The 22,115-nt window shown below is 37.9% G+C and overlaps 2 protein-coding genes across 7 annotated transcripts in view; one reads left to right on the top strand and one right to left on the bottom strand.

Annotated features, from left to right (window-relative positions):
- The window catches only part of LOC107748202 (target of Nesh-SH3-like), a 20,544-nt gene extending 4,864 nt beyond the window's left edge, over positions 1-15,680 (top strand). Inside the window, exons 1-22 of one of the 4 annotated variants that reach the window (XM_016562905.1) lie at positions 1,505-1,579; positions 1,852-2,031; positions 2,103-2,171; positions 2,555-2,687; positions 3,581-3,762; positions 3,928-3,974; positions 4,059-4,104; positions 4,193-4,270; positions 5,378-6,568; positions 7,453-7,527; positions 8,012-8,182; positions 9,359-9,427; positions 10,773-10,814; positions 10,923-11,048; positions 11,270-11,359; positions 11,492-11,701; positions 12,788-12,893; positions 13,153-13,232; positions 14,602-14,631; positions 14,738-14,896; positions 14,976-15,098; positions 15,188-15,680. In XM_016562905.1, the coding sequence (XP_016418391.1) occupies positions 1,866-2,031; positions 2,103-2,171; positions 2,555-2,687; positions 3,581-3,762; positions 3,928-3,974; positions 4,059-4,104; positions 4,193-4,270; positions 5,378-6,568; positions 7,453-7,527; positions 8,012-8,182; positions 9,359-9,427; positions 10,773-10,814; positions 10,923-11,048; positions 11,270-11,359; positions 11,492-11,701; positions 12,788-12,893; positions 13,153-13,232; positions 14,602-14,631; positions 14,738-14,896; positions 14,976-15,098; positions 15,188-15,303 (3,309 nt within the window). In that variant the 5' untranslated portion in view covers positions 1,505-1,579; positions 1,852-1,865 and the 3' untranslated portion in view covers positions 15,304-15,680. Of the gene's footprint in view, positions 1-1,504; positions 1,580-1,851; positions 2,032-2,102; positions 2,172-2,554; positions 2,688-3,580; positions 3,763-3,927; positions 3,975-4,058; positions 4,105-4,192; positions 4,271-5,377; positions 6,569-7,452; positions 7,528-8,011; positions 8,183-9,358; positions 9,428-10,772; positions 10,815-10,922; positions 11,049-11,269; positions 11,360-11,491; positions 11,702-12,787; positions 12,894-13,152; positions 13,233-14,601; positions 14,632-14,737; positions 14,897-14,975; positions 15,099-15,187 lie in introns of those variants that run through there. The other 3 variants (XM_016562903.1, XM_016562906.1, XM_016562904.1) reach the window with 3 other exon arrangements.
- Positions 15,681-16,664: 984 nt separating this feature from the next.
- LOC107748203 (protein TFG-like) overlaps positions 16,665-22,115 on the bottom strand; it is a 12,016-nt gene continuing 6,565 nt past the window's right edge. For 2 of the 3 annotated variants that reach the window (XM_016562907.1, XM_016562908.1), the window contains exons 4-8: positions 20,297-20,443; positions 19,597-19,746; positions 19,178-19,333; positions 18,215-18,298; positions 16,665-17,307 (exon numbers count right to left, since the gene is read on the bottom strand). In XM_016562907.1, the coding sequence (XP_016418393.1) occupies positions 17,135-17,307; positions 18,215-18,298; positions 19,178-19,333; positions 19,597-19,746; positions 20,297-20,443 (710 nt within the window). In that variant the 3' untranslated portion in view covers positions 16,665-17,134. The remainder of the gene's footprint in view (positions 17,308-18,214; positions 18,299-19,177; positions 19,334-19,596; positions 19,747-20,296; positions 20,444-22,115) is intronic. The other variant, XM_016562909.1, reaches the window with a different exon arrangement.

Genomic DNA, 22,115 nt, shown 5'->3' with positions numbered 1-22,115 from the left:
TAAAGCTGCATTTGACAGGGTATGCCAGGGACAATCTCATCCATATTGCTATAAAATATAGCATTCTGTGTAGAATTCAAATAGCTCTGATACATTTTGTGGTCTGCGCCGACTCGCGCATGTGATCCGCTCCGTGCTATCGTGTCTCTGGACTGGAGCAGAGTGTGTGTGCGGTGCGGTGGTTAACGTGACACAGCGCGAAACCAGACTTCTTTGTTTCCTCAATGGAAAGCATATTTACTCTGTTTGAATCACCGTTCAACAGCGTACACCGTTCCCTGTCCCCTATATAGTGCACTACGTGCCATTCACTGTACAGAAAATACTAATTCTGTGGACAAGTGACCGATTTCAGCCGCGGCTTCAGCGTCTATTTTATAGTGTAGGGGGCGGGCGCTTCGGATTCTAGAGAGCATTTGATTGGACAGAAAGTTTGATGAGAAGCTGAAGTACGATGTGACATCAAAAAAATCGTTGAGCCGTTTTGGTGGAAGTGACTAACTGACAGCTTTGAATGCTTATATCTTCTAAATGCGAATTTTGTCACTGTTTTGGAGCACACTGCCTTATAGATAACCTTAAGACTAACATATTGATACTAACACCCAAAAAACTTTAATTTTGTTTTCATGGGGATTTTAAGGGGCGTAACATTTCCGTCACACGCTTGAGGTATTCAGCCAATCACAACGCACTGGATAGCTGGCCAATCAGAGCACACCTCGCTTTTTCAGATCGATGAGCTTTGTAAAAATCGACACGTTTCAGAAAGGCGGGGCATAGAGAAGAAACAATAATGTACAGTATGTGGAAAATAATGTGTTTTTTTAACCTTAAACCGCATAAACACATTTCATTACACCAAATACACAAAATAATGTTCTTTTTAGCAGCATCATATGACCCCTTTAAAACAGAAAACAGTTATTTAAAATGACAGTAATGTTTCACAGTATCAAATAAATGCAGTCTTGGTGAACATAAAGTCTTTTATGAAAGTCTTAACATTTAAATTCTACCGTAGCTCCGATAATTTGATTTAAGATTTGAAAATGATTTAAGCTCATACTGAAATCTCAGACTTTTGATTGCAGATCTCTTCTGAAACTCTAAAGGAGAAAAATGCGAGAAGCAGGAAATGTCTCCAGTTGTTTATCAATCAATCAATCAATCTCACTGCTCTCTGGGAGAAATCATTATTCTCAAAGTGTCAGATTCAGTGGGTGACTAAGTTTAACTGTAAACAAACACGCATGCAACAAGTGTTTTCTCACGTTACATCCACACATGATTTCTGACATATCTCTGCAACACAGCAGTTTATCTGCTGATTCCTCTGGGAGTCATACAGAAACCAGCTCTGATGTAATAAATGGGCTGTTTGTGTGATCCGGAGCTCAGTGCTCAATGCCAGGGGTTTCCCTCAAGCAGAAACAACTTTCTCTGGCATAGGACACTGTTTCATCATTCATTCTTCAGAAACGGCAAACGCACACATTTATGAGAAACAAATCACAGGGGTCTCGCGCTGGGATTCTTTTACGTGTTTGTGTTTTGTTGTCATAGTTTGCAAAACTAGGTAATTATAACGGCAGAACGTGATGTTTGTGAGGGAAGCATCGCTGCTGGCAAGTGCATGGGTGCATGACCAAACCACTTTCGTTTAGACTGTTGAAGTGTAGCTTTCAGAAAGGAAAATATGACACTGGACTGATTGTTATTCCAAATCTCTTGGCAAAAACGTTGTAGATACAGTCACATGACTTCTAATATCCCTAGCTGCAGTCATGATGTAAATGTAAGGGAATGAAGTGAATCTGAGATCACTTTTCCTGTGTATTTGAATTTCAGTGCAAAGACAAAACATGAGGGTGCGTATCAGCGCTGTTGGAGACACCATTGTATTGAAGTTCATCCGGCCCCATGTGGACACCAGACTGGAGGGATATATCCTGGGCTACGGCAGCAGCATGTTCTCCAAACAATTTATCCAGCTACCCGAGGATGGGCAACCCTATGAGACTGAGATAGGTACTGTCTTTATTTCTAGCCTTCTTTCATAGAGTTGTTGTTTATTTAACAGTTTCTTCTCTATTTTCTAGATGCTGAGCCCAAATATCTGATTGCGGTACAGTCGAAGATTCCTGAGGAACCTAAGAAAACGTGTGCAGGTAAGCAACACGGTGCCACAAATGAAATTAGATCTGTGTGTACACTGATCCCAAAATGTATTTGGACACTTGAACCACACTTTAAAACAATGCCGTTTCATTATTGCTTCTATACAACAGTTCAGAAAGTTGTTGGCCTTCAGTACACTGCAAAATATGATTTTTTTTTTTTTTAAGTTGTAAATAAAGATTGTTGATGGGAATCTATCTTAAGCATTATGTTTTACTAGAAAATACTATTATAGTCTTTTTACTTGAAAATTTCACGTTTAATTCAGTGTGTTACTTGCCATTTCTTTGTAATTAATTGTGAAATTTATTAGCAGTTTCTGAGTGAAAACTGTGTAATGAATTTTAGCTGATTACTGACTTGTGACCTCCAGGAAAAGTGGATCTAGACAAACCATTGAACGTTGTGATTGGCTCGGTAACAGAGTCCTCAGTGCTGCTGTCCTGGGGGACTCTACTGACCAGCCCCTTCATGGATACCGTTCTGGAAGACTGTTTTGATGAAGGGTATGTGTCCTTGAGCGTCTATGTGTGCAAATCCATGTACCGTGTGGGTGTTAATCTGGATTGAATCAGTTTGTTGTTGACCTTCTCTCAAGATGTGCAATTATTACACTGACAGAAGACACAAAGCAGGTACAGGATCATGTGTGCTGATGCCCATGTGTTCCAGAAACAGCCAGACACTCTGATCACACACATTTATGGGCAAAAAAAAACAGACTTTAATAAACTAAACAGTATTAGAAAAAGTAAAAAAGAAAAGAAAAAGGAAACCGTAAAACACAGTAATAAAATTAACAGATGTTTGGGTGGAAAAAAGAATTTGGGTGTGTATGTATGCACAGACGAATACACATATTTAGTTTTTTATATAGTTGTTGGGATTTTCCATATAATGTTTCTTTTTTTCTGAACTAATGATGTTTTCTATCTCCTGCATGTTTATATTTTTGTTAAGACATCCTTATGAAGTCATTTTGCTTATAGAGACTGTTGGATGCTCACTGCAATGCAGCTAATTTCAGTTTTTACTGTCCTTGTGGGGACATGTGGTCCCCATAGCGTAGGCACAATGTGACCCACACACACTGTCCTTGGACACGTTAGTGGAAAGCTTGACCTCAGCTCTCTACAAAACAACTAATTTGATCCCTCTGAACTATAAAAACCTTATAAATGCCAGAAGGAGAGAGAGATGCTGGAAAAATGAAAAAAAAGGGTAAGCAGGGGCATCTGTATTCATAAATAATATCTGAGTTTAGCCCATTAGTGCCATATCATGCTGATATAATACCTACAAGTGTGAGTTATTCAAACCGGAGATCGATTTTTTGTGATTTGACTGCCATTTTAAATCTAGTTTATAGATTCTGGTTTGCCGTTTTGTCTCCTCTCAGACAGTTCACAGTGCGCTACAGAGAGAAGGAACCCAGCAATACCTGGAACTACCAGACCTGTCCATCCACCAGCACAGTCATCGACAACCTCAGACCAGATGCTCTGTATGAGTTTGTGGTCCGAGCAGACACCGACACAAACAGTGGAGTCTGGAGTGCACCGGTCATCCATAACACAGCTGGTGTGGCCCACTACAAATCATGCATTTTGCAACGAGTCATAGTTAACAATTGTCTTGTTTGTTTTTGATTTCTCCTATGGATGTTTAGAATGAATATCTGACACAAAACTGATATTTAAATGAAACATACTGTAACTAAGACGTTTATTGATTTTTCCCTCACAGATCAAATAATAGAGCCATTTAAGGAACTGAACCAGGCGAAGCCTAAGGTAAGTAAATAACTGAGTTTAAGGACAACACTTTTGTTCTCTTGCTTGATCTTTTATTTAATTTGGATATTGCTTTCTAAACAGAAGCCAGTCTTAGCAAGCCAGCAATCATTCTTGCCACCAGTGCCAGGTAAAAGACATATTTTTCCTTCCTAAACACAGTCACTGATAGTAGTAATGAATATAAAATATTGAATGATTTTCCTGCCACTTTCTAGTTTTAAACAACATTAACCAGACCAGAGCAGCCCCTCTATTCAAATACCCTAGCCTTCCAAAGCCAAGCAAAACATCAGGTAAATGACATTCTCTCACCTTTGAAGCCAAGCAAAATATTACATTAGCAGAATGGAATGCAAGCATAATGCACACCGCATACAGAACAGTATTCACTGCATACTGCTTACTATTTTTTAAGTTGCATGTAAAACAGTATGCAACATTTGAAAAACGTGTATTCTGCTTTTATTGCCCCATTAGCAACATACATACTTTAGTATATTGACCTCCAGTCATCTCGAAAAGAAATGTGGTTATTTTGCATTCTTATTGATTTGCTGTAAAAATGTCTAAAATTTGCTAAAAAAAAAAAAGAAATTTAAATAAAACAATTGAGATATATACCGTATACATATGCAAACTACAAAAATAGTATAAGTATGCCACAGTAGTTTGCCATTGTGAACATACCCATTGTCTCTTACTCTGTAAACTTTGAACTATTTTTTCCCCATGTATTTTCAGAACACTTCTTGCATGTGAAAAAGCCACATTTCTACCTCTCTCTAGATAGAAAACAATTAATTGTTTTTTTTACGACCACACACACCTGGTTTTCTTCATAAAATAGAGAGCCTGAATTGACATTATAACTAAAATGACAATTTTTTTTGCTAAGTTTCCAGCTTTAAATGTTTAGATATCTTTAAACACTAAACAAACCAAGTAAACTTGCTTTTACTCAAATTAATTGTCCATCTATGTAAAACAGACTAAACGATTCTTCTGTTTTATGCCTGTGACCTAAACTGTGTTTTAAATTGAACCGCTCATACTGCACATGTAGTAGGTCCCCTGTCACAGTAATTTTCAAGATACATTCCAAATAAATGTCCTTCATAATTCCACATGCCAGATGTGAATTTTCTGAAAGACACACAAGCTGGAGGAACTGTTGGAGGAAAAAACATCATCTAATGATTATAATCACTTTTCTTCAATACAAATTAATTCCTGCTAAAGGATTTTATTAAAACCTAAAACTGTCCCATTAACTTCTGTGACAGGAGAGCTACATGTCTCATTATCAACCAATTGAAATCAATGCCTTTTTATTTCTGTTCTTTTCCAGTGTGTGCCATTTTACATTGAATGTCTGTGATAGAACATTTCTTTTTCTACAGTTTCATCAACAGGGGGAGAAAATCCCACAACAGTTCCTGACAATCCACCTACCTCAACCGAGGCCCTTCCTTCCTCTCACACATCTATCATTCTGCCCACACCAACGACCACAAGCACAGTTCGACCTCGAAACCCCACCAGTCATCCCAGTACAACCCAAGCAGATCTTCTCACAAAGCAACATACTAGCATAACCCCACAACAACCTACAACATCTCAGCCACAACCTTCCAGAACCCAACAACAAACCAGCACAACCCAACAACCATCCACTACAATCCAACAATATACCAGCAAAATGCAAATCTCAGTCAAAGATCAACCAAATACAGCCAAACAGCTGCTGAATACAACCCCACAACAGTTTAGTGAAACATCTTCCCCTAATCCACCTACAACCAAACCACCAATCCAACAAACCCAACAACGTACCACAAGCACTGTCCAGGAACATCCTCACCCATCTAAGAAACAAGACAGTCTTCATACAAGAAAAATTCAACCCAGCACCAGGCTGCACCGACTGAGCACAACCCAGCGTTCACGAGGCACGTCCAAACACCCAACCACTCACACTTATTTTCCAGAAACCACTTCTCACTACCAGTCCAGCACAATCGCACATTCTGAACAGCTAAACACCAAACCACCACCAACAACACAGGATTGGTCCACAAATAGCCATTCACCGACAACCACAGCTTTGACTTCACCCACTACTTTAGAAAATATTGTCTTAGTAACAGAACAACAAACAGATGTCTTCGTAGCACAGCTGAAAACCGATGTTAGCAAACATCCAGTATTTAGCACTAATCCATCCATCCTTGAAGAATATTCTACATCCCATATTCCCACAACTAAAAATCCACTTCTTACTGAGAACATACAGGAACTGACACCACATCCTATATATCTACCCATAACCTTTTGGTACCAGTCCAGACCCAGCACCACAACAAAGCATTCCAGCACCACTAAACGGCAAGCTAGCACTGCTAAATACAATCCAAAAACAGACTCCCAAGTTGAAAATCGACAACCTACCCCTGAAGAATGGTTGCCAGGTACCCCAAAAACCCTACTAAACCTCACACCTGAAACAGCTTTCACCAAATCCGATGCCATTCAAAACTCACCTGTGGCGGAGAGGGTAACAGTGGGGACGAGTCATCCGAGTCGACCAGCGGGTAACTTCTCCCCTAGACATACAGTATGATTTAGAAACAGGCTAGTTTCAGTAATTTGAAGCAATCCAACAACTTAAAATTTAACCCTTAAAAGGATAGTTCACCCAAAAATGAAAATTACTTCATGATTTACTCACCCTCAAGCCATCCTAGGTGTATATGACTTCATTCTTTCAGACGAATACAATCTGAGTTATATTAAAAACTTTCCTGGCTCTTCCAAACTTTATAATGGCAGAGATTTTGAAGTCCAATAAAGTGCATCCATCCATCATAAAAAGGCTCCGGGGGATTAATAAAGGCCTTCTAAAGCAAATCGATGCGTTTGTGTGAGAAAAATATCCATATTTAAAACTTTATAAAACGTAATCTATAGCATCCGCTAACTGTCATACGCGCATTCACGTGAGAGTAGCGTTCCAGCAAATGACTCCGGTTGTATTCGTCTGAAAGAATAAAGTCATATATACCTAGGACGGCTTGAGGTTGAGTAAATCATGAGGTAATTTTCATTTTTCCGTGATCTATCCCTTTAAGACAGAAGTGTCAAGTCCTATTCCTGGAGGGCTGCTATCCTGCAGAGTTTGTCTCCAATCCAAATTAAACACCTGAATCAACTAATCTGGATTGCTAGAAATTTCCAGTCAAGTGAGTTGGGGCAGGTTGGAGCTAAATTTTGCAGGACATCTGTCTAGAAGCAGGATTGGACAACCCCTGTTTAAGAAGTTCTTTGATGTTTTTCATTCATTGTTATGCTATTTTTTAAATAACTGGTGCCAGATATTCCTTTAACAGTCATGGATAATCTAAACAGACTAAAAGGTATTGGGTAGGGATCTTCTGAGAACATTATCATTACAATATGTTCTGCCTCTGTATGTCAGCTATTTCCCAGCCAAAGGACGAACAGCTACTGTCACAGCCAACACTTACAAATGAGGTGGCCAATAGGAATGAGGGTAATGATATCAGCTCCAGTTTTTTTTTTCCTAAATGTGCTGTTTGTCGCCTGTCCGTGTATTAACCACATAAATCTTCATTGTACACAGTAGCGTCGTGATTGTCACCACCAAACATCACCACCACCTCCAAACGTCATACTGCTGGGCAATGCCATTACCACCTGACTAGTGCTGAAACAGCCCCCAATCGTCTTTAAACCATCACCAACAGCACCAGCTCTCACATTACTATGACATTCATTCACCTCAAGTGTCTGACTACTTCATCCACTCTTAATGTTCAACACTTGCACTGTCATAATGCTACGCACACCATTTCCACCATCTTCTCTTCTAGATCTGTTGGCTTCTGTTTCTGGATAGCTGGTGCTCTTTTGAGAGCTTCCCAGACTCATCCCCATCCAGTCAGTTAACAGATCTGTTGCCATAATCTTTAATCATTGTCTCCTTCCCATTGCTGACTGTGTTTGTGTTTATCTAGGCAGAGGTATCTTCCGCAACTCTTCTTCTGTGTCCCACCTCTTGGCACGAAATGCTACACAGAGATTGAGGCCTCACGGTCATGTCCCTGGTCGAGTTCACCACAGGGTGTTTTTCAGGCCACCTTCTGGGTATCATAACTCAACTGGCAACAAGAAGACGGGTATAAAAGGTATTTGAGGTTTTCACACTGACACAGACATAATTTTTCTTTTAAGAGGGGCTTTTGGCCGTTCAGCTTTCCTTTCATGCTTCCAGTAATGTATCCAGCCATCCTTACTTTCATTTATTCATTCATTCTGTCTAACTGTTTCATTAGACTTTTTAAATGTTATGTAGTGTGCAAATTCATAAATGTGTAGCACTGGGGCTGTTTCACACCACATGAATGAAGCTTGTAAGTTCAGCTGTAGTGTACACGGCAATGTTGCTAAAGAGAAAAGATCAAATATATGTTTAGGTTACTGCACTGTGTATATATTTTAATTATGGGCATTTAAGTAATTAAGCCAAATTTATTTTATATCCATTCATTTGTTTATATATTATTTGTATTAGATTTATTTTTGCTTCATAAATCAGTATATTGCAAAACAAATGCTTATATGCACAAATGCTTATATTAATCGGGGTCCAAAATAAACTTTTGACAAGAAGAAGTAAATAAAATGGTTGGACATTACCTTTTTTAGTTGCAAAGTAAGAACAAACAGTATGTTTTTATGCATTTGACATAATCAGAGTGAATTAAAAAAAAATCTGTTTTTTATAGATTCTATACAGTCCCTTCTTTCGTTATTATGTTTATTTAACATTCTCAGTTCACCTAGCATTGTTAGACATGGCAAAAACTTAATTATGCTCCCCGTGTATAAACTTTTATGAGTATGTTTGGTTGAGTGCATAGGCTTATGTACAGTATATACTGTATATGGACATTCTTCTTTGCACATGGTTTCTCGGGTGGGTTTTAAATTCATTTATTTAAGGGACACTTCGGACCTGTTGACAAGATTCATGTGTTATCTGCAGGGAAAAGACAAACACATACAGTCTACCTCTTTCTGCCAAAAGTCTGTTTCCCATCTTATCCTCTTCACGCTGTCATTTAATTCTGCACAACAGCTGATGACTCCTGTGACACCTGATATTACAGCTCAAACTGTACAGTTAAACTGTTTTTGTCATATAAGTCCTCTTTTTTACGTCTGGTCTCTTACTCTAATATCGGTCAAATATGGTCAAATACAAACATTCTTGTGTTTATATTGTTGTTTCTGATGTGCTTTTTTTTGTCATGTCCCTTTAATGTTCACATTTAATGACATTATTTTTTCTATCATGACAGTGCCCCATGGTGATAAACATCAAGGACTTTTGGGGTCCAAATTTCCAAAGGGAACCAGAGAGCAACTTGGTAAACTCCTTCATGGATTTTGAATGCATATATTAGAAGTTATCTTAGTTTTATCTCATAAGGAGGTTGCAATATCCTATTTCCATTACAATCCATGTGATGTTACTGTAGTTGTAAAGCCTGGTGTTGTGTTCTTTAGTTTATTGAGCGATTTTGTGGTTCCTGTCCCAGAAAACTGTGAATCCAATTGTGCATAGTTTTAGTTTGGATACAGTTTTAACATGATGTCTGAGATAGATGTCCCTGTTTTGTAGAAAACATCTCCTGTCTAAAGAACGATTCCCTTGCAGCTGGATTTCATGACCATTCTGGGCCAAAGAAAATATTTATGTGCTGTTCATGTCATGATGGATTTTCAGAGCTTATGATTCTGTGGAAAAGCATGACAGATCAGCCATTGATAAACTTAGCCAGCCACTGATGAGAACCAAGGACCCTCTCTCACTTTCTCCATCAGCCTCTCCCAACCAAAGACAACATTGAAACTGAATAATAGAGAATCAAGCCACTCTGTCCTTACCCAATTGCTCATCCCATCCATCCAATCCGACTCATATTAGAAAGTCTGCTTGAACACATTTGGCAGACATATGATTACTTGAGGAAAATGTGAAACTGCTCTTCATCCAACTTTTCTTAAAACCCTTCTATTCATACTAAATTAGGTTCCTGAAAATGATCTGGAATGTTTTGCGAATCGCATATTGGAATAATAGACCATTAGAGAGATGGCTGTTGGAAATAATTACGTTTGGAAATTGATTCATTGACAGGCTTTGGTCAATATTATCCCGCACTTCTATTTTGAGTGAATATGCAGCATTATAGCTGTGTAGTTCTGCACTCCATCATAGCATTGGTCCCCCAGAGCTGTTCTAGGAGAAGCCGCAGTCCTAAGAGTCTGGATGGCATTAAAAGATCCCATTTGGCTCCCACAATACTCTGACTGTGCGGACATTAACCTGATGTCATGCATTATTTTTTTAATTCCAACCATGTGAATGTTATGCAGAACATACTTTACCTTCACTTCTAAATGATAGATTTTGGCCTTGGAGATTTATAATAATGTGAAATAGCTGTTTCTTTATGCTGATCTGATTTTGAAAGTGAAAACAAAATTAAATGGACTAACACAAAGAAAAAAGTCTTACTTTGAACTTTTTTAGCAGGCCATAGCAGCTCCAGCTGTCTTTTTTATTCAGATTAATCACAGCTACAGCATAATTTAATTTGTGTTTTAATGTTTGTTTTTTATTATGGTCAAACTTTTCAGTTTGAAAAGTTTCAGTAACCACAAACAATTACCCTGTATCTCCTACTAATCTGGCGCCTTCTTTTACAGCGAATACAAAGCTGAACCAGGTCTCAGAGACTAAAGAAAAGGGTGAGGACACTAACAGACAAATATATCAAAGTCCATATGGCGACAGTCTTGTTGGACATGCATGTGTTTCTTGCCAATTAATGAAACATTTTCCATGTTAACTTTTAGAAAACATTATTGATCTGAAGCAGATGGACCCAGTACCAGATTTAAAACCTCTAGCTCCACCCACTACTGAAAGACCAGCCAAACAACGGCCATCATCGACAACAACACCACATTCTGTTTTTGAGGGTATGCTCTAATGCGAGTTATGTCATTTGTACAAGAACTATGATGAATACAACACACTAAATGCTGAAATTAGAGTGTTTCGGTGCCTATTTCTTCTAAAGTACTGGAAACAAGTAAGACAATCTGTTGAGAATGAGAGAATTAGTATATCTAACAATTGGAGCAGTTGTAGTCTTGAATTTCTGGTCTTGTGGCGTTTCATGTTTGCCTTTGAATCTTAGGGAGTCGTTTTGACACCAGTGACAACTCCTCTGTATTCAGTTCTCATCCCCTCTCTGAGGTGGATGCCACGGGGAAGAAACGTTTCATAGGTAAGAATATGGGCTAAAAGCATTAATATTTTGGACCTACAGCACGGTCAGACAGAAAGAACTGTGTCTGATTTCTGATTCACAGTCTTTTGACGAGTGTTGGACCTCTGATTGGCTGTCCTCTATTTGCAGCGCCTCACGTGATCTATAGAACTGACAAACGTCCGGAGGAGCCATGCTCTGTCACTCACTCTCTCAACTTCTTTCCTGATGAGGAGATCGGATACTTGAATGTCACTGGCCCACCCAAGACCCCTCCATCCAACCTTACTGTGGTCACAGTGGAAGGATGCCCCTCCTTCATCATCCTTGACTGGGACAAAACAGACAATGAGACCACAGGTAGACAGAGCATTTGTTTACTGTCTTTGCTGGCTTAAACTAGACACAGTATTGAAGGAGGTGATGGACAACTTGAGAAATGAATGGGAAAAGTTGCAATGTCCAATATGGCAGCTGTTGGAAAGAAAGTTAAAAGAGCCAGCTGCCTTTTTTATGGATGTGAAGTCTGTTTTTTTACCTCTGGAATGTGCATTAGCTGGGCAAGCCTGAAAAAATATTGGTTTTTAGCATTGGTTTGAGCTTAAGAAGCTAAATTTATGATTCCATTGTTGTCAGACTTTATTGCTAATTTGAAATATGGCTTTGAAAAGTTATTTTGACAAATTTTAACAGATTTTTAGTCTTTCTCCATTCCAGCAGATAGAAGTTATACTTTATGTCCATTACCTGCATAGAAAATAGCTGCCAAGATGGCCGCCAAGTGAACTGGCTTGCCTTGAGTGGACTTTGGTTAAACTTACTTTAGTTGGATTTAACAAGATATATGAGATACAAAAATGAAAATTGTCATTATTTGCTCATTCCAAAATTAGGTCATTCCAAACCTGTATTACTTCCTTCCATGGAATAAAGGAGATAGACTACTGTACAAAAGTTTGATATTTTAATGTTTTTGAAAGAAGCCTCTTATTCTCACTAAGGCTACATAAAGTAGAAACAGTAATATTGTGAAATAACTCTTTTTCTCTTTGAATATATTTTATGTAATGTTTTCCTGTGATGCAAAGCTGAATTTTCAGCATCATTACTCCAGTCTTTAGTGTCACATGATCCTTCAGAAATCATTCTAATGTGCTTATTTGGTGCTCAAGAAACATTATTATTATTATTATCATAATTGGATTCTTTGATAATTAGAAAAGTACAAAAGAAATGTACCAAAAACAGTAGTGTTTTTATTTATTTATTTACTTACTTGCTTGCTTACAGTACTTACTTACTTATCCCCAAAATCCAAATAGTATTGAAAAACACCATTAATGTAGTCCATTGAATAGAATAAAGCAGCTCAGACATTCTGGGAATCTCCTTTGATGTTGCATTAAAAATTTGAAACAACAAATTATGTTTCTGTTGTATCAATAGAATATGAGGTAGTTTCCTCCACCAAGGGTCTGCATGGAGAGGAGGTGTCTGTCCAGACAACAAATCAAACACATACAGCTGTGGAGAACCTGAAACCAGAGAGCAGGTATGAAGACACACACCATGTCATGGACTTCAATAGTTATTAAATTAAGCTAATAGCTACACACTAACTCATAGTCCTGCCCTTACAGACAACTTATTAAACAGCGTATCGTTTAGTGCTGTTATGAAGCTGTTTTCGCTTTGGGGCCGTAAAGGTCCACTTAATGTTTGTTACAAGAAAATACACCTGATTAGTAATGTTTGGTTGTCTGATCAACATAACATTGTTTCAGAATTATCAACTCTATTTTGTCTTGTAGTTATGAGTTCAAAGTTACACCCAAGAATGAGCTGGGTTCTGGCCCAGCCAGTGAACCGGTCACCTTCAGTACTGAGTCAGGTAAGCGGAGAAGAAATGTTAAATTAATTCATTGTGAATACATTGTGTGTTCAGAATATGTGTAAGAGTCTCAGCTAAAAGTCCCAGATCTGAAACCACAATCTGGTCTGAGCTCATTGTGAAATAATTTGGCTCATCCAGTGAATCTGAGCTCTGTTTGTTCTAGAAGTGTCACTGGGCCAGTTGTATCAACAAGAGAAGCTTTAATGGTTTTTACTTTTAGAGTTTTTGCACTATGTTTAAGCTCATCTTAAGCCATACAAGAGCCTTGTGTGAAAAACAGACCTAAACATAAATCATTATTCACTTAAATCTCATTCATGCGTCAAAACATTCGAAAGCATTGTGATTAGTCACAAGTTGCGTGAAAACCGATTATGTTTGACATCACTGAACAATTGAAAGAAACTGGCACTCATATGATAGAAGAGTCATGCAGGCCAAGGTAACGTAAGAATGAGACATCAAGCTCACAGGTGTGTGTAATTGGCAATGCTGTAATGTATATGTATAATTAGCATATAAACATTACTGTCAGCAGTGAGAGTAATGTGCCTAATGTTCAACTAATAGTTCCAATGTGTTCTCTCTTCTGGCTCCATTGCACTTATTTACTGTAGGTAAAGGGGCCCTGATAGACTGCCAGAAAATAATAATAACCATGAGGATATCTGACACAAGCTCTGGAAAATTGTACATCATGATAGTGAGGACATGTCAGGGGAATTTCTTGGGGCTTTGGATTTTTAATAACTTAAGTTGAAAACCATGCTGTTTCGTTATATTCAGGCGTTGAGTGTAATAATAATTACCTGAATGGCATATGTTTATATGTTTGGATCAGCCTAATTTATGTATGTATAGTTTCATAGTAGGTATGATAAAATGGTTTATTTCATTAACTTTTAGAGGTACATTTGCATATACACTATGTTCAAAAGTTCGGGGTGAGTAAGATTTTTGTTTTTGAAAGAGATGATGCATTAAAGGTTTTTTTGTTTTCTATTTATCAAGGAATCCTAAAAAAAAAATGCATCACCGTTTCCACAAAAAGCAAACTATTTTCAACTTTTACAATACTACAAAATGTTTCTTGAGCACGTCAGAATGATTTCTGAAGGATCATGTGACACTGAACTGACTGGATTAATGGCTGCTGAAAATTCAAAATGGAATAAATTACATTTTACAGTATATCCAAATAGTTATTTTACTGTTGTTTTTACTGTTTTTGATGAAAGAAACAAAATGCAGCCTCGGTGAGCGTAAGAGACTTGTTTCAAAAACAGAAACTAAATCTTACTGACCCCAAAATGTCACATCAACAATGCATTAAGTTGCAGTGACATCATGTTCTTCTGCGTTGCAGCTGATCCTCGTGTGAGTGAGATCCAAACCGGTAAGAGTGTCAGTCACCTCAAGCATACAATATTAAAAATAGAAAGACGCAATATGCCTATACCAGCTGTACATGTGTGTCTAATCATTTATATTGGCTCTCATAGGTAAAAATGCCATCTGGTCATCGTTTCCATTCAAGTCTGACTCGTACTCCGAGTGCAATGGGCAGCAGTTCATAAAGCGGACCTGGTACCGCAAGTTTGTGGGTATCCAGTTGTGCAACTCTCTTAGATACAAGATCTATCTGAGCGACTATCTCAAAGGTCCGTACAGTATTAACCATTTACCAACTCGACAGATATTTCTGCCATTTAGTTACTTTTTAGTTCTTTCTTTCTCCAGGGAAGTTCTACAGCATAGGAGATCAAACTGGGTATGGAGAGGATCACTGCCAATTTGTTGACTCGTTCCTGGACGGACGAACCGGTGGTCCTCTTCCACCAGATCAGTTATCACCCAGAAAAGGTTTCTAATAAAAACAGGTTTTATTTAACAAGAACACAGTAATCTAACACTAGTATGCGAGATATGACGATTTCTCCTGTCTTATCAAGGCTTTTACCGGGCCATGCGTCAAGAGCCTGTCAAGTTTGGGGACATCGGTGGAAATTCCATGATCAACTACGTGGCCTGGTATGAGTGTGGGATACCCATTCCTGGGAAGTGGTAGGACCCCGAGGAGCAGATGGAAGACGTGACGGATAAGAAACATCCGCTGCCTTTTTATGGGATGTTTGTGTAGAGAGTGATTTCTTGAAAGCATGTATCTGTATTTTCGGGTATCGGGCACATATAGAATTATTTATATACTGAAGTGGTGCAGCAAACGTACAGAGAGCTGAATGAATGTTCTTGTTGAGATTAAGAAGTTTAACTTTAGAGAATATAGGGAAGCAGGCTCCCTTAAAGGCAAAATGAATGTGTATATTATTTATCAAAATGTTAAATATGCCACTGAAACTAAAATGACCACGGCCAACTTAAAGGAATGTTCCAGGTTCAAAACAGGTTTTGTAGACAGCATCTATAACATTGTCATCACAGAAAATAATTTTTACTAACACAAATTATATTTGTATTATATAAATATAATTTATGTGATATAAATATATATGTATAATTATAAAAATATAATTACATTTTTTATTCTTCTATACTTTTTACTAAAAAAAAACGTTTGGTGGGATGGTGAACTTTTGATCATGCACTACCAATGTAATTCCTAAAGGTGGATTTTTCCTCTGTCAGCAGTCCTTTTTTGGACCTTGCAAGTATTGTGCAAAAGTTACCAGGTTTACTGGCTTTATATGGTCATTGTAGTTGAAAAATTGGACAGTCTACATCTGTACAGCTAGTACACTAGTCTCATGTGAATATCCTAATTAAATTTTTTGGCTTTATGAAATACTGTGCATTTTAACGTTTATCCGGGTGCAATGCTTTGCCCCATAGACTTTCATTGGAGGTGCTTTATTTAAATTTTTTTCCCCAAATAGAGTTGAATGATTTTTCTGTTATCGTCAATATGTCACAGATGCTGTTAACAACATGCTGAGTGTACTAAGCCGGAAACATTCCTTTAACAGCTCAAGCGCAATGCTAAACAAGGAATTTAAAGACTAGGTCATATAAACTATTATTCAAGACATGCAGCTTTTCAAGTAATTGTTGTAATTATAGTATGTATGAATGTCAGAAATGCAACATCTCTTTAACAAGGAAGTATATTTTGTACAGAAGTTCAGTGACTCATGATTTCCAGAAAAGGCTTTTAAATGCCAGATTTTATGTAACTTGTTTTTACATTGAAACATTGATATATTTTATAAGGTTTAAAATGAATCTGCTTTACCAATAAAAGCACAAGCAAGTTTATTTTATGATCTCTTCTTTTTTTTGGTGGCTAGTTTAAAATGGTTTCTGAATCTGACATGAAAAGATACAAGTTTTCGTGTTTTTTTTATTTGATGCAATCCTGACCAGTTAAAGAAAGTTGTTAATTCCATGAACAAATGAACAACGATCCCATCATTCAGTCTCAAAGTCTTTATTCACCTCCTGAAAACAATGTTACAGTTTATACAGAAATGACAGGCTTCACTGCAGAGGGCCAGTCAGGGGTTAATAAAAACCAGGACATTGGGAAAAAGTAAAGAAAACTAAACAAATATCACTTACTTTGATTATGATAATTTTCTAGTGTTTAAACAGACTCATGGTTTATGACAAAATAACACCAATGAGAAGACCGTGATAAAATAAAATGCACACACACACACACACACACACACACAGCTGTCCACTCCCACACCATTTGGTCTTCCATGTGTGCAAACACACACATACAACCTCACAGTCTCATTCTCACACGCATTCATTCAATCACGCAAAGCACAAACAAACACAAACAATATTAGAATGTCAAACACAGATTTTGGGGGCTGATGTGTTGGAGACCGAGAAAACTTGTAGCGAGGTGCTGTGGGGACACTAAAGGCCTTTTACCGATAGCCAGGGCCCGGCTGGGTGTAGCCCTGGCCAAAAGGGGGGCGGTTTCGGGCATAGGGGGCGGAGCCAGGAGCACCAGCAGCCTGAGAAGTAGGGGCGGGGTAATTCTGGAACTGCTGCTGAGGAGGCGGAGCCTGAGGAACACCAGACTGAGGAGTATAACCAGCTGAAAAAGAGGATTAAATAAATTATATATATATATATATATATATATATATATATTTTGTAATAATATACACTACCGTTCAAATGTTTGGTAATTTTTTCATTTTTTTTTTAAAGAAATTGTGCAAGAATGCGTTGTTAAATAAATTTAAAAAAAAGTGATGGTAAAGATTTATAATTTGAATAAATGCAGTTCTTTTTAACTTTTTATTCATGAAAGAATCCAGAAAAAAGTATCACAGGTTCCAAAAAATATTAAGCAGCATATCTGTTTCCAACATTGATAATAAATCAGCATACTGTTAAAAAAATCTGAATGATTTCTTAAGGATCATGTGACACTGAAGCCTGGAGTAATGGATGATGAAAATTCACCTTTGCATCACATAATTAAGTTATATTTTACAGTATATTAAAATAGAAAACCGTTATTTTAAATTGTAAAAATATTTCACAATATTACTGTTTCTTTTCTGTATTTTTGATCAAATAAATGCATCCTTGATGAGCAGAAGAAACGTCTTTTAAAAAAACATTAAAAATCTTACTGATCCCAAACTTTTGAGTACTAGTAGTATATTTTTATTTAATGCCTTGTCAGCATCTTAGGCTATTTTCATGGCAAAAACCATTTAAAAAAAATACAAGTATTCCCAAACTTTTGAACGGCAGTAAATAATTAGTATATATTTCACATTTTACATTATTTACATTTTATTAATAATTATGTATTAATAACGAATGCATATATTATTAACTAATTTTGTTGACACTTTTCAGAGAAAATCCAGCATCACACTAATTTGAATAGTTGTTTGCAAACGCCTGCATCACATTTGTTAGGAACAGAGCTTAAAGCTGAGCTCTAAATCATGAAGGCATCACTAGCAGGTGTTTTAAAGAATTACCAGGGTACTGCATCCCGTACTGCTGCTGGGGTCCAGCTGTTGGAGGGTATCCACCTGGAGCCTGATACTGCTGATACATCTGACCTGTTTAAAACAATAAACATGTTTCTGTGATTAAGACAACATAAATTCATGTTTTTGTCCAGGATTAAGATTCACACTGTTAAGGGAGGGAATTCTTATAAAAATCCTGGACATCAACAAGCAGCTTGTGGATCCTAGCGAGGATATCCCACTGTTACTCGGTTTCATCATCAAACGTTTGAGAAATATCTGGGACACCAGAGGGCCATAAATATTAAGAACTGATCTCTCTCACTCGGTGTCGGAATATATTTTAATGTGGGATATCTGGCATGTTACTCTGGAATATCAACAAATAAAGAGCCAATACAGAGAGGCTGATTGAAAACATACAAATAGGATAGCCACATAAAATTGAGCAGATGATAGATCGTCCAAACGCTGGCAGTCGGTGACAGCCTGACCATCTGCGTAGAGCACAGCTCCTGATTGAAAGCAGCATGACCTGCCAAATCAAGACCCGTCCTGCATTTCTCAAGTACACTGGACTGATGTGGGCGTTTTTTGGAAAGAAAACGAGGGGAGATATTTCAATGGCCAAGTGGAGAATAACATCATGCTCTGAATTCACTACAAAGACTTCTGAGCCACATGATTCCTTGTTCATCTTTCTTTCGCTGGACTCTTTCCCGTAAACATCAGAAGGAAACATCTGCAGTAAGGATGTGCAAAACTGCTATTCTCTAAATCGACTGGCCAGTCTCTATAGACTGTTTTCAAATTGTATGATTAGACAGGGTCACTCGACCCTGATCAGGTGTGTTTGTTAGTGGGCTTTACGTAAGACACACTGCTTATAAGCGACGTCATTCTAGATCACACTCTACATCAAGTCCCATTTCAGACTTTTGGTACAAGTTTTAAAAGTGGTAGATTTACCATCCATAGTAGCAGAGGGAGGTTGTTGGACCCCTGAGTAAGCTGGAGGAGCCTGGGGAGCCACAGCAGAAGGGGGCGCTGCAGAGGATGAAGAGGCAATACTGTCTGGAGTTGCAGAGCGCTCCTCTGCAGCGGCGGTGGCGGCTACAGCTGGAACTGGAACACAGGGAAGTGTATAGGTGGTTCAAGATCTTAAATATGAATGGATGAGTTACACTAGAAGCCATAAAATAGCAGGTAAGCACACCTGTGACAGCACATCAAATGAAATCTGTATTAATGCAGCACAAGGCTATAAACCATTAAATAGCATGATCTGTGTCTTTAATCAAGTAATTTATCACAATGATCAATGCTATGGCTGAAAAAAAAAATAAAAATCAACCAAGCACTATGAAGACTGTACATGTATATGGTACCTTGGGCAGGTTCCTCAGACAGGCCAAATGCAGAAATGACATTCTTGTTGACCACTTCCTGGTTCTTCAGGGGGTCAAATGCAGACATGCTAGCAGCACTGACTGGAGGGGCCTGCTTCACTGTTGAATCTACTGCCTCATTCACACATTCTGTCACCCAGAGACATCAGAACAAGACAGCTTTAGTATCGCCTGTCTTCCCCTCTCAAGGAACATTTACGAGGTAAAGAGATAAAAAGAATGAAAACTCTGTCATCATCCTCACTGTTCCAAACCCATGCACTAAATGTGGATGCATTCATTCAAATGTGTCAATTTTGATGCCAGATTATCACTTTACAGCTTAAATATCAGCCTTTTCAATAAATAAAAATGTCTTATTGACACATTGACTATTTTTGAGTTGCTTTTTGAAATTTGCCAGCCCCTGGTCACTGTATGCTTTTGATTGTATGGTAAAGAAGAGCATGAACATTTACCAAAAATCTCCTTTGGTGTTCCACAGTAGGAATAAAGTGTTGTGGGCTTGCAATAATACAAGGATGTGTAAATTACTACATTTTTACTGAACTAACCCTTTATGTTGTCCACCTTTTTTAATCTAAATAAGCTTTTAAGAGAGGCTTTATGTGCTTCAAATGCTTTGGCTAAAGTACTGGATATGAAGAACATGAGAATCACTCTGGGAGAGTTCAAGTACCGGTTTCTGGGTTGGTGCTCTCTGGGACAGACTCTGATGGGGGCTCCAGGCTGTCCAGCAGGCTGTTGACTTTATTCCTCAAATGGATCAGTTCTCTACGCAGGTGTTTCACCTGAGACGACTCCAGTGGCCGAGGCTGCCCATTCACTGCGAAAACACAAACATTATTTTTGAACACTTTGTTCAAACTAGTCAAAATGCATCTGTCCATGTTAGTTTTTATCCTAACCAGCTGCCAGACATTTCATTGACTGCTTTCTTTCTATTTTTGTCATGTTTTCTTTTATCCAAAACCCCATCATAACATATTAAACATCAAACATGTTCTAATTTGCTGTGATTTTGTCATTTCATGCAGCTTTTCGCTTACAAGGAGGACAAAAAAAAATAAAAAGCTCAATGCTGGAAGCTTGTCCCAATTCGCCTGGTCAGGATGTCAACAAGTGAACAACAAAATTAGATCATTTAGATAGCCAGACTATGTCTATATGATGAGGTAATCCAGAGGTTTGGCACTGTGTGTGAGTCTGGAATGTTCTTTCCTGAGTCCATATGTGTGAGACCGGCAGCCACTTGAACCGTTCAAGACTCTTCAGAGATCACAGGAGCTCTAGCAGGCGTCCAACCCAGTCTCTGGGCGCCAGTCACACGTTTGGGATGCATACACGCACGTGATATTATACAACCATGAACCAGCACATTTGAACTCATAAAATCTTCTTCCCAAAATTCTCTTTAAGTAGTTAAAGCATCCAACAAAGGGCAGGGCTACATTTGCTGACATAAGGTCAAGACATGACATCATCTGGCTGGAGCATGGAGGCATTGGACAGTGCAGAGTGCAGACTTGACCAAAAGTTATTAATTTCTTTTTATTAGGAAAAGAAACACATGTATTTTGAGTTGGTACTTAAATCAGCTCATTCATTGTATTGAATAGGAGCATAAATAGTGGATTTAGTTAAACCCACACAGACTGCAACCTTTGATTTTGGCTAGGCTTGATAAATAAATCACGGTGTAAAATAGTGTATGAATCAAGCAGCCCAAATCTACAGGCTCTGCAGCATTTATGATGACACATTTGAAGAGTAGTCGGCACATGCTGAGAACTGCAGTGCAGATGTACCGGTGTGAGCCAAACTTTGCTAGAACAGAGCATGACGTTACTGGCAAGTAACCAGGTCCGATTTTCCTCTCTTGAGAATATTTGTTTGTGCCATGTACCAGTTAAAGAGAGTGGCTTTTCAGCACAGCTCACGTGATTGAGAGCAGACTGTCTGTAAGTCTGTAAAATGACCTAATCTATCTTAACGGAATAGTTCACCCAAAAATGAAAATTGCTATCACTAATATTTACTCACCACCAGGCTGTTCCAAACCTGTATGACTTTATTTCGTGCAGAACACAAAAGACGATATTTTGACAAATTGGAAACACTGGATCCCACTGACCTTAACTGTAAAGTTTTGGGTGAACTTTCTCTTCAGTCAGTGGTTCTCAAACTTTTTAACTCCAAGTCCCCTCACTTGTCCACAACAATATTTATTCAAAGGCCCTAGTTTTGCTTTCAAAACTTATTTTTAATCTATGGGCATTCAGTTTCTGTAAATTAAAAAATGTTTCAGGAGCTGAATGTTCTTCAGTGTTCCCACTCATTTTAACCAATTAATTTACAGTCATTCTCCGAACATACAGTCATTTGTGATTTATTTGATAATGATTTTTAATTATTTAATTTTTGCAATTTCTACCCAATAAAATATTTTAGAGCTTGGTATGAATATTTAAATGTTTTTATATATATATATATATATA

The sequence above is a fragment of the Sinocyclocheilus rhinocerous genome, unplaced genomic scaffold (genome assembly GCF_001515625.1).
Source record: "Sinocyclocheilus rhinocerous isolate Xijiao unplaced genomic scaffold, SAMN03320098_v1.1 scaffold5064, whole genome shotgun sequence".
NCBI lineage: Eukaryota > Metazoa > Chordata > Actinopteri > Cypriniformes > Cyprinidae > Sinocyclocheilus > Sinocyclocheilus rhinocerous.
The sequence above is the reverse complement of the archived record's forward strand: the minus strand, read 5'-3'. Positions and strand labels throughout refer to the sequence as shown.